Source organism: Prosopis cineraria, unplaced genomic scaffold (assembly GCF_029017545.1).
Source record: "Prosopis cineraria cultivar Desert tree isolate PC_DT_omini unplaced genomic scaffold, ASM2901754v1 PC1, whole genome shotgun sequence".
Lineage (NCBI taxonomy): Eukaryota > Viridiplantae > Streptophyta > Magnoliopsida > Fabales > Fabaceae > Prosopis > Prosopis cineraria.
The window spans coordinates 53,624,288-53,638,753 of NW_026555332.1; the positions used below are offsets into that span (position 1 = coordinate 53,624,288).

The window sequence follows — 14,466 nt, forward strand, 5'->3', positions numbered from 1 at the left end:
TGTTACTTGTCTGGGTCCGTTGAATCTAAATCTACCATGTATTATATGTGTATATCATAAGGAGGACTCACTCCTGCCAGGCCGAATATTTTATGGCTCTCCCCTATGTATTTTTCCGGTTGACCTTACTTCATATTGAGGATTGAAGTGTCTCTCGATTTCCGCTAGTCTCGTTTTAGCTGTCTCAGTATGTTTAATAGCTTAATTTGGATTAGATGCATTTATTATTTTATCGATGCTATGATTTATCAATGGTCGCGGTTTGTCTCGGAGTGAGTTTGCCCCTACTATTAAGGTGTGGAGATTGATATGTTCGCCCGTCTCTTATTGTTAAGTTTTCTTCTCACAGCTCACTATTTCAGTTTTGTGTGTGCGTGTGTGTGTGTGTTTTTTTTTTTGGGGGGGTGTTTGCTATTTTCGGTATCAGCAAAGTCAGAATGATACATTGATTTACACGCTTTCATGGATTTAGTTGATGATTATTTTAGTTTTCGTGGCATTATGTAAATGCAAATTACGGCACTCCTCCTGACATTTAAGTTTATTTGGTTTACTTTATTAATAGCGTAGATCCTATCTTTATGTTTTACTTGTTTGTTTGCATGTTCAACATTGGCGTTTTGTATGGGCCAGATGAAGCATTGGAAGGGCATGGTGAGGAGAAAGGTATTGTTGGTGTGCTTGATGATTTGAAAGGTACTTGTTAAATCTTTGTGAAAGTGTAACTTAACTATAAATCAAACATTTAGTTGCGTTTCTCCCATTATGCATGTTAGGTGAAGGTGATTGGTTGATAATTGATTTTTCTTTCAGATCAAGTGTCACCTGACAACAGCATACCCTTATCTCCACAATGGCTCTATTCCAAGCCCATTGACGCAAGGGTATCATCTACCAACACCGTGGTGGTATGCAATACGCCAATACCTACTCTTTTGAATTGGCTGAAATTGTTTCTAAAGTTTTATACTTTTATTGCCTTTCCACTTATGTTATTTGCCTATTGAGGCTCTATATCGCAAGTAATTATTCTTCTAGAGACTGAAAGTCTGATCTTTGTTCTCAATCGCTTTCAAGTTTGTACAGCGTTCTTGATTTTCACTATGCTTTGACTAAATTTCTTGGTAGCTTTTGAAATGTAGTACAACCCTTGCTTGAATCTAGATTTATTTGTGGTAGTTTACATTATTTTGTAGCTGAATTCCATAAGATTAGCAGACATGTAGTTTGCAAATTGATTTAATCTGGCACATATTATTTGATTTCCCCCTTTCTTCACAGTGGGCAAGTCAATGAGCAATAAATCTGTGGAAGGGAATTTGTCATGACCTTGGTGTATTGTGATAAATTTTTAGTTTAGTGACAACCAATTGCAAATTTCTAGGGTTCTTGTGTGTTGTAAAACTTCATGCACTTATAGTGTATCTGCACTTTGATTTTTTTAAATTCGTAGATTCTTCCAGAGGATAATGGCGTTTTTCTTGACCTGACAATTTCATGAAATATTAATGATTTTGTGGTTGGGGCTAGTATTATTGATTTAGATGCTCTTGATCATCATTATTGGAGCTACCATGCATCATTCTTTTTTCTCTTCTTTTCTTTTCTTTTTGCTAAGAGTGAAGATTCTGCTCTTCTCTAGACAAAGAGGAGGGGGGGGAATCTAGACAGCAATGAGGGCCCTTCCTGTTTCGTGGAGGAACAGGTACCATTCAAGTGTTGTTTGGTCACGTTCTCTTTCATTCTTGTGATTGTGCACAAGGTTTATTTTATTTCATTTTTTACAGAATAGTTTATTTTAGATTCATTTATTTTTAAAATTAGAAGTAGATTGTTTCTTCATGCTGTAATGTATTATAATGTTAACACTACTTTTGTGTTGTCTCGTTCTTTTTTATTTTCACAATGTCTTGCTCCACCATGAAAATTGATAGGCGATCATCTGCTTGTTCCTTTGTTCCAGGGGAATGCTACTGATCCCATACTGAAAGATAGTTGGCGTTTGGATGGGTCTCAAGACAAGAAAGATTGGAGGAGGACTGTCCCAGATGTTGACATTAGTCGCCGTTGGCGTGAAGAGGAGAGGGAAACAAGCTTACTTGGGAGAAGAGATCGCAGAAAAGAAGATCGTCGCTCAGAAATCGCCTCAACACCTGATAATAGAGGCTTGTCTTCTGACCGTTGGCATGATAGCCGTAGTTCTGGCCATGAGTCTCGTAGAGAGAACAAGTGGTCATCGAGATGGGGACCTGAAGATAAGGAGAAGGATTCACGGAGTGACAAAAGGAATGATGTTGAGAAGGAAGATGCTTATGTTGAAAAGCAATCCTCTGGTGTTACTAACCGGGCAGGTTCTGAACGTGACACTGAATCTCGTGATAAATGGAGACCACGCCATCGAATGGAAACTCAAGTGGGTGCCGTGGCCACATACCGCGCTGCTCCTGGATTTGGACTTGAAAAAGGACGTGTAGAGGCTTCCAATGTGCGATTTGCTCCTGGACGAGGAAGGGCCAATATCAATGGGAACCTACAAATTGGAAAACCTATCTTGGGCTCTACTTTTGGGTCTGCACTCATGGATAAGAACATAGTCATATTGGGAAAGCCTAGCCTTAACTCAGACTTATATTCCTACCCTAGGGGTAAGCTACTAGACATATATCGTAAACAAAAGATTGATCTTACTGTTGACATCATGCCTGCTGGTGTGGAGCATATACCAACAGTAACTCAGCTTGGCTCTGTAGAACCATTGGCTTTTGTTGCTCCAGCTTCTGAGGAAGAGGTACGTGGAATGGCTTGCTGCTATTAATTTAATGAATTTTATACATTGAAGACATGGGAAAGTTTTTGCTATGTCTTTTGATTCAACCCATTTAACATTTATATTTGTGTACTCGAAGATCTGCTTAAAGTGTCACTAGCACTTGCACCATTGTTATTCTCAAGTCATGGATAATGATCGCAGGCTGTCCTTAGAGATATATTGAGGGGGAAAATTACTAGCAGTGAAGTCTCAAGCTACTCCTTTAGAGGCAAGGACGGAGGCTCAACTGATGATACATCAGGTGATAAATTATTTCTGTCAGTCCTGATCAGTTAGCTTAAACCTTTTTGATTGAGACTCTCTGGTTTTCCTCAGGCATTGATGAGAATGTAAGGGAAGGAAAAATCACTACCTCAATTGGCATGGGAGGAGGCGTTATATCAGGATCTGATGTCTTGAATGGTGGTGGTGATTTTATTGGTGGACCTTCAAATGCTGGTGCTTCATTAAGAAATATAGTTGATGGTGAGGAATTGATCTTATCTTTGTAATTGTTTTAATCAGACGAAGTTCCATTTAGTTTCAAATAAACATTGTTTACAAAATCATTGTGCCCTTTCAGACACTGCGACTTTTAAAGAAGGAAATCAGAAGCATATGCAGACAATTGATGTACATAGGAGAGATGAGAACTCTGCCAGCAGCACTGGAGAGGCTAGTACCCCTGGTGACAATGTTTCTAAACCGGGAATTTGTGAAAGCCAGCAGGAACTGGCTCCAGTCCTTCAGAACCATGCCAATCAGGATCTTATTGAGTCACCTGCTGCCATAGATATGAATAGCAACTTGCCTAATGATTCTCGCTCTCTTTTTGAATTTTCACGTCTGCAGCGAATGCCAAGAATTAATGAACAAGACACGATAACTAATGAGAGGAAACATTCATCTGAGATTGGTACCCCTTTGGAGGAGTTAAGTTTGTGCTATCTTGATCCTCAAGGGGTAATTCAAGGACCCTTTCTTGGGATTGACATCATTTTATGGTTTGAACAAGGGTTTTTTGGGACAGATTTACCAGTTCGATTGTCAAATGCTCCTGAAGGATCACCCTTTCAAGAACTTGGTGATGTTATGCCTCATCTTAAACTGAAATCTGGATCCATTTCTGGGGGTAACCTGATTTCTCAACCCCAACCTTCTGAGACCAGTGGAAGGAACCAAACAGTAAATGCGCATTCTCCTGACTATGATGGGTCTACCATAGTAGATGATCAATCTTGGGTTTCATCTCAATCTGATGCTACCTTGAGTGTTGGTATTCATTCCCAAATGCCTAGTCAAAATTTTCACTCTGAAACCAGGTTCTCAAATGATCAGTCCTTCACAAATTTTATCAAGCAAGATGACAGTAAGTGATTGTTTTCTCATTTTGCCATTACTATGGCCATCCATTAACTAGTCTATGATCAATCTATTGATTCATACCTGTTGTTTATGCATCTATTTCTAATCTTCATGCATATTTATTTCTCTATGTAGACATCTTATCCAGAATGGCCGGAAGCAGCAATGATAGCTCTTTGACAAGGCCTGCTGATGTCCACACTTCACATACCCATCCTCCTGGAAAAATGGTTGCGAGTGAAGTTTCTGGGAGTGATACACATAATGAGGTTGATAAGCTGCATCCCTTTGGTCTATTGATGTCTGAGCTCATAGATGGTTCTTGTTTAAGGCGTGCAAAATCTTCCAATGTATCTTCAAGATTAGGTGATGAGGGCCATCATGTGGATCCATTGCTTGATAGAGATGCTATTTTTGTTGATCAAGGCTCTCTTGGTGGTGTGGCTAATCATCCTTCATACAGGGACACATGGTCTGATGAATATGCAGTAAATAGGCAATTTAATCCCAATGCTCGTATAGGTTCTCTAGATGATCACTACTTGTCCCATATGGGACCAAAATTTAATAATTTTGATAGTGCAGAGCATCTCATGTTGCAGAAGCTGCAGAAGGAACGACTTCAACAGCAGAATAGTCTACCTTCTCATTTTGCTTCCCATCATACTGTGCCGGACTTAGAGAGAGTTCCAAGCCTTTCACTTTCTCAGAGCAGGAACTCTAATTTTCAGCAGATGATCCAGACTTCAGGATCAGATTATGAACATCTTATGGGACTTCAGATTGAACAGCAACGCCAGCTTGAGCTTCAACAGCAGCATGAGATGCACCAACAACAGCTTCTCCAACAAATGAAATTACAGCAGCAATCACAAGCTCAGCAATTGCTTCTTGAACAATTTATGCATCAGCAGATACCTGATCCTAATTTCAGGCAGCCAAAACTTGATCTTATAAGGGATGATCTTTTTGATCAGGTTCAGTTGAGGAGGCAGGTATTGCATGACTTGCAGCAGAATCCTTGTTCCTTGAGGCATCTTGATCCATCAATGGAGCAGATTATCCGAGCAAATATTGGTCTCAATGCTGTCCAAGAAAGGCAATCTGACCTGTCGGATCTCTTGTTGCAAGCAAGGCATGGGAACATCCTTCCCTCTGAACAGCAACTTCATTTTCAGCAAGAACAGTTGCAAGCACAACAGCTATCTATGGCTCTGAGACAACAGTTAGGATTGGAGGGGGAACAACAATTTGGAAGGTCGTGGCCAATCAATGACACTGGACATCTACTAAGAAATTCTTCAACCCATCGACTTACTTCCTCAGCAGGCTTTAATTCCTCTGATATTCACAAAACGCAGCATGGACTCTTGGCACAAGATGAACAGTTAAACTATCTGAGCAGGAATCTTGCTGAGCAGAACCATAGAGGGTTCTATGAGCCTAATTCTTTGATGTTTGAGAGGTCTCCAACGGTTTCTCCTGGTGTTCCTGCAATGAATTTTGATGGTGTAAATGCTTCTGTCCAAGGAATGGACCTACAAGAACGACCTCGCTATATGCATCCCACTGATCAATTTAGTTCTTTATCCTCTCAACATCTACAAGCATCTGATGAACTCTTTGCTCGTCACCCGGATGCATACAAGCGTTCCCTTTCTGGTAACAACAGTCATCTGGAAAATAGTTGGACTGACCCACGGCTTCAACTACAACATCTTGAAGCTGGGAGACACAGAATAGAGCTAGGGGGTACCATTTCATCAGCTGATCTAAACATGCCTGCATCTGCCGGAGCACGTGATGAGAGTTCTGCACGAGGTTTAATGGACCTACTTCATCATAAATGGGGTCTTCAATCCACACAATCATCAAATTTTGATAATTGGCATCCTCTGTCATCAAGAAGTCAGGACAACTCTTGGCATGCTCGGGATTCTGACTCACTAAATTATCCTTTTGAGATTTCACAAGATCAACAAATCCATTTGAATGATCCATTTGAAGAAAGGCCTGGAAGTGCCAATTCCACAACCCAAATACAAGATCACCTTATCATGCAGATGGCTGATAATTTAAGGAACAATGAAAAATTGCCTATTCAGTCTAGATCTGGATTGATAGTGGAAGAGCAGTCATTCTTATCTGCTAATAAAGATACTTTACATACCAGTTACAGAAATCCACTCTTGATTGGTAAATCAACTGTGGAAAAAGACTTACTTGAGTTGGAGGCAGATAAGGGTCAGAGGCATGAGTTTGTAGGAACAATGAAAGCATCGCTTTCAGGTATCTCAGACTTGTCAGAACAATTACAAAGCACCATGAATTCCATGGAATTGCCAGCTACTGCGCATAGCAGACATAGTTCACTATGCAGCGCAGGTAATTCTCCTCCACATTCTGCAAACTTATTGTAAATGGTATAAATTTCACTGATCATTGTTGGGCATGAACATTGCAGGCAGCGATGGGGGCCCATACAATCGTGAGATGGGTTTGAGTAATTCACGGGTAGACGAGATTCCTAATGACAGGTAATGTTCCATGACTCCCTACAAAAATGAAAGTTAGGAATGCACTTGTGAAGGATTGTTTTTTTTTTTTTTATAGAACTTGTGAAGGATTTTATGTACTATGTCATCTGAATTTTGAAAGCTGATGAGTGATAATTGCTTAGATTTTTCGCTTCCTTCTCATACCGTCCCCTCCCAAAATAAAAAAGAGCAAAATGGGGCTCTTTAAACCATTATCTCGCCTTTTTCTACATGCTTATTGATGATTGTTCTAGATGATTGAGATCGGAGTTTTCTACTGCTCATAAAGTGATCTTTGTGCTAAATGTGTAAGAGCGTGTAATTGTTTGAGAAGCCAGTTAATAATGTAAATTGTAATAAATGGCTTGTTCGCTTGTGTGAGTTTTATGTTGGCCTACTAGTGACGAAATTTTGATTATGTCTATATTACTGATAGGGTGTCTCCTTCAACGAAAGTACTTGATAGTCATTTCCAAAAGCGCCCTCCTGTATCTCGTGTTTTATCTTCCCCAGACGTTCAGTCAGACCAATCATCTTTACCTCATGCTAGTGATGGTATGTGCTATTGTTTTGCTATATTCTCTGTTTCTTTTCTGATTAATACCTGAGAAATTGAAATGATGAGTTCTACATTAGGGAGAAGAGAGCCTTCTGGAAACTCGTCAATTAGTACCGTGGTTGATGCTCAGGCTTCTGGTAGAAAAGAGGTCCTATTTAGGAGAACTTCCTCTGGTAGCGATGGTGCAGTCTCAGAGACATCCTTTATAGACATGCTTAAAAGGCCAATTCTTCATGAGATGGACGCAGCCAGTGGAGCTGCCGCAGAATCGTCTGATGGTGGATCACAAGCTGTTCGGAGCGGCAAAAAGAAGGGGAAAAGGGGAAAACAGATAGATCCTTCCCTTCTTGGTTTCAAGGTCTCTAGCAACCGGATCATGATGGGTGAGATTCAACGCCCAGAAGATTGATAGTTGCTTGTAGATTAGCTGTAAAAAAATTTTTAAATGCTTTTCTTTTTTCTTTTTTATAAGCCTCCTTATATTTGATAAAGCGGCGAGGTAAGATGTACAGTCCGCTAGAGCATAGCTGTCATTTTTTTGGGGGCACATTTGGTTTTTACTATTACAAATAGGATTCGTTATTGAAAACCCATTCGGCGTTGACTAGCGTGTTCACTGTACAGTATTTCATAAGTGTATATACGTGGGGGCAATGGCCTTTTATTGTTTTGGGCGCACGAGGCAGGAGCAATGCTTTGTGTGTTAAGAGATCAAGGCAGATGGCACATCATTCTTATCAGAGATAGGCATATAGATAGAACTATTGTCACAGTCATCCTTTGATGACTTCTACTGAAATCTGGTGTCTTTTACTCAGTTTACACCTTTTTTTAATGAATGAATAGATGTTACGAGGGAATCCGCTCACAACAATTTTCAGGTTTAGCATTCTCTCGAGCAATGATTGATTGCCCCTACAATGTCACTATGCATCACAGGCATAACCGAGCGCCCGCTTGCCCTCTCCATCTCTAAAACTGTACATCGCAGGCGACTGAACCCAAGCTATTCACCTTCTTTAGACATCTTATGTGTAATTTGAACTTCGATTTATATGTCAATAATTCGGGATATTCCTCTAGCTTTCTTGTCATAGGGTTGGGAAATTTGCCGACAGGACTGCTTTAGACTTGCTTTGTTCGGTAACTTCTATAAGTCCTCTTGTTCTTTCACATCTATTGGTATTTATAGACAAAAGTTGCTACTTCGCCGGCTCAACTGATTGCCACAAATATTTTTAACTTGACTAGATCGCACTCCAGGTGTTGCACGGGCAGTTCATGTTTTTGAAGGTAAATGGGTGTGTATTGAAATGGGATTGAGTAGCGTTATTAGTATACTTGTAAAATCAATTCAATTTGGAAATGAGAAGTGAACTTGTTTTGTGGTGATGATGAGATTGTATTGAGAATCTTTAATTTAAAATAATTAGTATGGGAGTCAATGAATGACGGTGACAGTTATGAAAAGAAACAATTTTGTTAGTCTATAAGTAGGCATAATTGCACCTATTATAAAAATCTCATAGGATCATTTAGAAAAGAATAATGAGAGCAGAATATGGTAAAATTAATTGTAAAAATTATGATTGAATAATATATTAATGGTGAATTAATTATTTATATTCAATTTAGAAATTTTTAATACAAGTGATGGGCAAATAATCAGCTGTCATGGAGACATCTAAAGTTTTGGAACATGGTAAACTTATTAAAAACCGATCACCAATAAAATTCCTCTTGTTCTTGTTGAGCCAGTAGGAGTAATTGATTTATTTGAAATAAACTCGGGCAATGGTCTGAGTGTTTGGGACTATACTTTTCATATCATAAGGAGTTGAGCAATACATGAAAGATGTATTAATAACAATTTAGTCATATATATTGACAATAGAAGTTATGCATGGTTATCAATAAAAAAAGAAAAGAAGTTATGCACAGTTATAGTCAATGGGCATGATGATACTGTTCAAAATTTAGAAATTTTGTAAATTGGTCATTGGTAAAGTAATTCGTGGTAATGTCGCTCTTTTTTCTTAGTGATGCTAATATAGCAATTGAAAAAGACATGTCCAAATTTTTAATGAGTTGCAGTTGAGAATGGCATGTATTATTTTAATTTTTAATATAAGATGAAGTTAACAAACTTTATGCTTATTAAGAAATGTTGGTTATAAACTTGAAATGTAAAAAAAAAAAAAGGGTTATAGCCTTTCCCTTTTACCCTTCTTTATAATTATTGGATCATAATAATTGTTATGTAAGAATTCAAATGACAATAAATAGGGGGTAAAGTTGAAAAAAAATATATTAATTACTCTAATTTTGTCTTATATTTAGAACAAAAAACCTTTCAAACTTCATTTTATATTAAGAAATGGAGGGAGTGTGTATACATAATATTTAACTCAAAATAGAGGTTCCAAAAAATACAACGAAGTTGCAAATAATACCTTCTATACTACAAGATTAGAGCTAAGGGTAAATCGGTAATGACTTTACTGTAGAAATGTACAATACAAGTTATACATATTACATGGTTAAAGTCAATTGACATAAAGATAACGTTTAAAAGATAAGTTTTTGTTCTTTTTATTAATAGTAAATTAAGCCCTCGTACTGTGCCTCCTCCCCTCTTACGCTGTTAGTATAGCAATTGAAAAAAATACTAATAAAAAGATAAGCTTTTTGTTCTTTTTATTAATAGTAAATTAAGCCCTCGTACTGTGCTTCTCCCCCCTCTTGCGCTGTTAGTATAGCAATTGAAAAATATACTAATAAGAAGATAAGCTTTTTGTTCTTTTTATTAATGGTAAATTAAGTCCTCGTAATGTGCTTCTCCCCCCTCTTGTGTTGTTAGTATAGCAATTGAAAAATATATTAATAAACTGTCCTAAATATGAATGAATCTTTAAGCCAACATATTGAATGCATTACTACTCATAGTTAACTGTGCCACCTTTTATGAGATAAACCAAAGACCATATGCATTTAAACCATAAATATCATTCTTGTTCTTTTTTATCTATTTCTTATCAAGCTAAATTTTACCAAAAATCTATTCAGGCATGCTGTAAGTGTTCTACAAACACCTGACACTATGATAAGTTCTTTGCTGGTCTACTTTGAAAGTTAACACAGATGTCTTCCTTTGTCACCTCTTCTTTTTCCCATTTGACGAAAAAGAAAAATATAAAGAAATAAGGGATTCACAATATGAAATTGAATATAGATTTGCAAGGGAGCAGACATCTAGCTCAAATATTTTCAAATGGATCAAAATGTTTAGTAGAGATGATACGGGGCAACCAAACAACAGTTCACAATAATCCGAAATCTCATGATGTGTTATCTCATACAGAACAACACTGATTGAAACAGTCTCACTATTAAAAAAAATTTCAATTCATAAATTCATATCTAGTCTTTTTTTTTAAAAAAAAATACAATAGGTTGAACTATTTAAATAGACTTCTAAAAATCAAAATGACACAATCCTAGTTAATCTAGGATCCAAATGAATAAATCATATCCTTAAAGATATATTTTATCCTTATTTAACTTTAAAACAAAATAAACTAAAATAAACTAAACTAATTTTTTGAATTTAAGAAAATGATAATAACTAAACTCATTGGACTCATAGCCTAAATATCACAAGTTAGACCTAATATTCTAAGTTTTTTATTTGATCTTCTAGAACTCCATTTATCTTTAGGACCTCTTGATCATTTAGAACATTTTTAATTAATGAATTTAGAGCTTTTTTAATCATCTTAGCTTTAGATCTAGTCATTGATCCTTTACGTCCTACAACAGATCAAAGTTACTAAATGTTCGATTCTGACTTATCCCTTGATTCTTGTCATTTCCTCCCTCTTGAAGAAGATTCGATTCGTTCTTGAATCACAAGTACTAAATAAAAAAAGGTCTGCAAGATTATGCCTTAATTTAATGTGTATGCTTATGTATTAGGCTTTTAATGTGTTGATTTAGGGTCCCACTATGTATTATAGTATTTTGAATATAAATATCTTTACTTAGACTTTCCTCTACTTAGATGAATTGGCTTGAGATAACTTGGTAACATGGCATGTCACTTAGGACTTTGTCACCATATATACTATCATCTAGGACTTGATTGTCAAGTGGGATACCATCTTGGATACCAACTGGGTTGCCACATAAGATCACACCATATGACTAACAAAAGCTAAGTATAACGTTAAGAACCTTGGCTTCAACTAGCATAGCAACATCCTTGTGATGCTTAAATCGAGAGTTCAAACTGTGCCCACAAATGTCTCAACATTTGCCTTCTAAAAAAAAAAGCGAAGTATAATAGGTACAATGTTTTTCATAGTTATGCAACAAAATTGTGTGAAAATGGCCATAAACCAAATCTTCTTGGAATAAAGGCAGGAGAACAAAATTGCTCTTATGGAAGGATGAAAAGAAAATCAACATTACAATGAAACTGTAGATGTTGGAGAGCAAAACCACTTAAATGAGCTGAACTTTTTGTATTTGAAGTGCCAGTGAATAAAGTATGAAATAAAGCATTTTTCACCGTAGCTGAAAGGCATTGCAAACTTTCAACCCTTAAATAGCAGTTGAGCATGATACTTTAGATGATGAGGAGGATGAAGAAAAATGAAGGACCACCTAGGCTGATTTGACATGCAGGGTTGGGAATATTATAGACATGCTTTTACTCACTTCAAAAAAAAATTGAAGAACAAAACTTTGAATTGCACAACAAAAGCTCAATATGGCAAGTAAATGTGTCAGATGCTTACCTTCCAATAATTAAATGTAATAATGATATGAGGGGTAAAATTAGTATCAAAAGAACCTGCAACTCCTCCACCTAAAAGAGGTATGTTTTTAATAATGAATCGCAATTGATAACAGCAATATTCCCTATCAAAATGGGGGAAAAAATCAATTTCTAAATATGGCATTTCTTTACAAGCCACAGAAAGAATGTGAACAGTGATATATCAACAATATTCCTTCCTTTTTTTTAAATTAGTAATTCTAAACTTCCCCACCCTTTTTAATGCCTTTTATTTCTCCTTCTTTCACTTATGAAAGGGTAAAAAATTAACGTTACGCACCATAGCACTGGCAAATGGGTTACAGGCTAGCCCGTATGGGTTAACACTTTTGCAGGTTGGGTTGGGCCAACTTGCCAGATAAAATGAGTTCGAAAACTCAACTCAACCCATTTTCTAGCGGACTAGCCCGCAAAAAATTATTAAATTTTTTTAACAATTCAAATTTATGTAATATAAATATATATATTTATTTCACATTTTAAAACAAATTAGCAATTAAAGAACTTGTAATAAATAAAATAAAAACATAAAATTCCACCAAGAAAATTCATTTTGCTAATTTTTTTACTATTATCATCTTTTCACCCAGGTATGTTATCTTTTTCATTGAGAAAGAAAATTTAAATATAAAACCATACTATTTTTCTCAATGAATTCTTATTTATGATTTCAATCAATAAATTTTATGAGATTGATAAATAATATATATTTAAAATATTTTATAAAAACTAATAAATCATTGATTTACAAATTACAAAAATTTTATTTGCAAATTGTAAAAAAATTTACACTATATTTTAAATAAAAAGAATATATTCGGGAGTCATAAATTATATATTTGAGAAATATTATCATTATTTTAGATTTATAAAAAAATATAATGCAATTAAAAAATTATTTTTATAAAAATACGCTAACCTACAAGCTAGCTTGTTTTAGCCCGCTAGTTTTGTGGTTGGATTAGCCTAGCTCGTTTTAAAACTGAGCCAATTTCTTCAAGCCAACCCATCAAATTTTGCGAGTTAAACGGGTTAACTCGCAGACTTAACCTGATTTTCCGACTCTAATACACCAATACCTTCTGTTTTTGAAACGAAATAACATGAAGTTCATGTTTCTAAATTATCTGCATCAACACCTTAGTTTATCTCCTTTTTCAAGTTGACTTGTCAATAAACAATAACTCTTAGATTTCTATATGATTTCAATTTATGTTTACACCAGCCTAATTGCCCTGAAGAGGAGCAGACACTGAAGGAGACTCTTCAGGTGATCATAGGAGTCAGGGAAAAGGTTTACCTTGAACAGGTGTTATTCATCATTAATATTCTTTTATAATCTTTCTCTGCCCCTTCTCCCTCTGCAGATAAACTATGTGATGAAATATCTATATCTATATTATATCTATATCTATATATATACACACACACACATATATTATGGATTGATCCAAGCATGCTCGGAGGTCTGGTGGTAGAATTTAACCAAAGGCCCTTGACATGTCAACTAATTAGCCTCACTAAATTGATCACTTGCACAGGATTTTTATCCTTAAATATAGGGATTCCTTGTGTCACTCCTTGTACTACACTGTAATAAGGATATCACATTTTAACAATTTTGATAGATCCTGCAAAAAAACAGTCTATAAAATCTAATTGTCTCTCCTTCCCTCTTTTATTATCTCTTATAGCTTTTATTTGTGAATTTTTATTTTCATTTCAATCATCGCTGATGGGACATCAGACTATCAGAGAGATACAATTAAAACTAGGAAAGAAATAATGTGGCAGCATAGTCTTTTCATTCATTTTTAATGACCCATTCAATTAATTCAAAATGCAGCTTTTGAATTAAGAAAATAGGAAAGGGAAGCAATATAATTCAAAGGAAAGGAAAGCACTCACTAGTACGTTCATATATATTTGGCCTCACCATTTGTACCTGTGAACTCCTAAAACCCGAAGGCAGAGACATGAGCACCTGTTCAAGCATAAGAAACAAACATTTCTCAAATATAATAAACTAAAATACATTTTGTATCCCTCAAACCAGCCATTTTGAAGGGTGTTGGTTGTAACGCCTATCCTATCATCTAAACAATTAGTAAAACAATTGCAAAAGAACAAAGGCTTCGCTTACTTTATTTAATTCAAAACATAAATTTTTGTGGCATCATAATTAAAAAAAAACCAAATTTTAGAAATCTCAATCCAAATTAGTTTATGGTGGACCACAGTCCATAACAATAAGTAACTAAAAAGAAAGTAACATAATTCAAAAATGACAAAATGTTCTATAGTCAAGGCAAAAAGTAAATATAATCTTGCATATGTTGTGGGGAGTACAAGAGCC

The 14,466-nt window shown here is 35.9% G+C and overlaps 1 protein-coding gene across 1 annotated transcript; it reads left to right on the forward strand.

The window, feature by feature from the left end:
- Positions 1-602: 602 nt before the first annotated feature.
- Positions 603-7,940, forward strand: LOC129302484 (uncharacterized). The gene is made up of 10 exons (XM_054941415.1): positions 603-696; positions 814-908; positions 1,964-2,788; positions 2,972-3,071; positions 3,146-3,295; positions 3,393-4,178; positions 4,310-6,559; positions 6,639-6,711; positions 7,148-7,266; positions 7,348-7,940. The coding sequence occupies exons 1-10, from the start codon at positions 603-605 to the stop codon at positions 7,677-7,679; spliced, it is 4,824 nt and encodes a 1,607-aa protein (XP_054797390.1). The 3' UTR covers positions 7,680-7,940.
- The last annotated feature ends 6,526 nt before the right edge of the window (positions 7,941-14,466 follow it).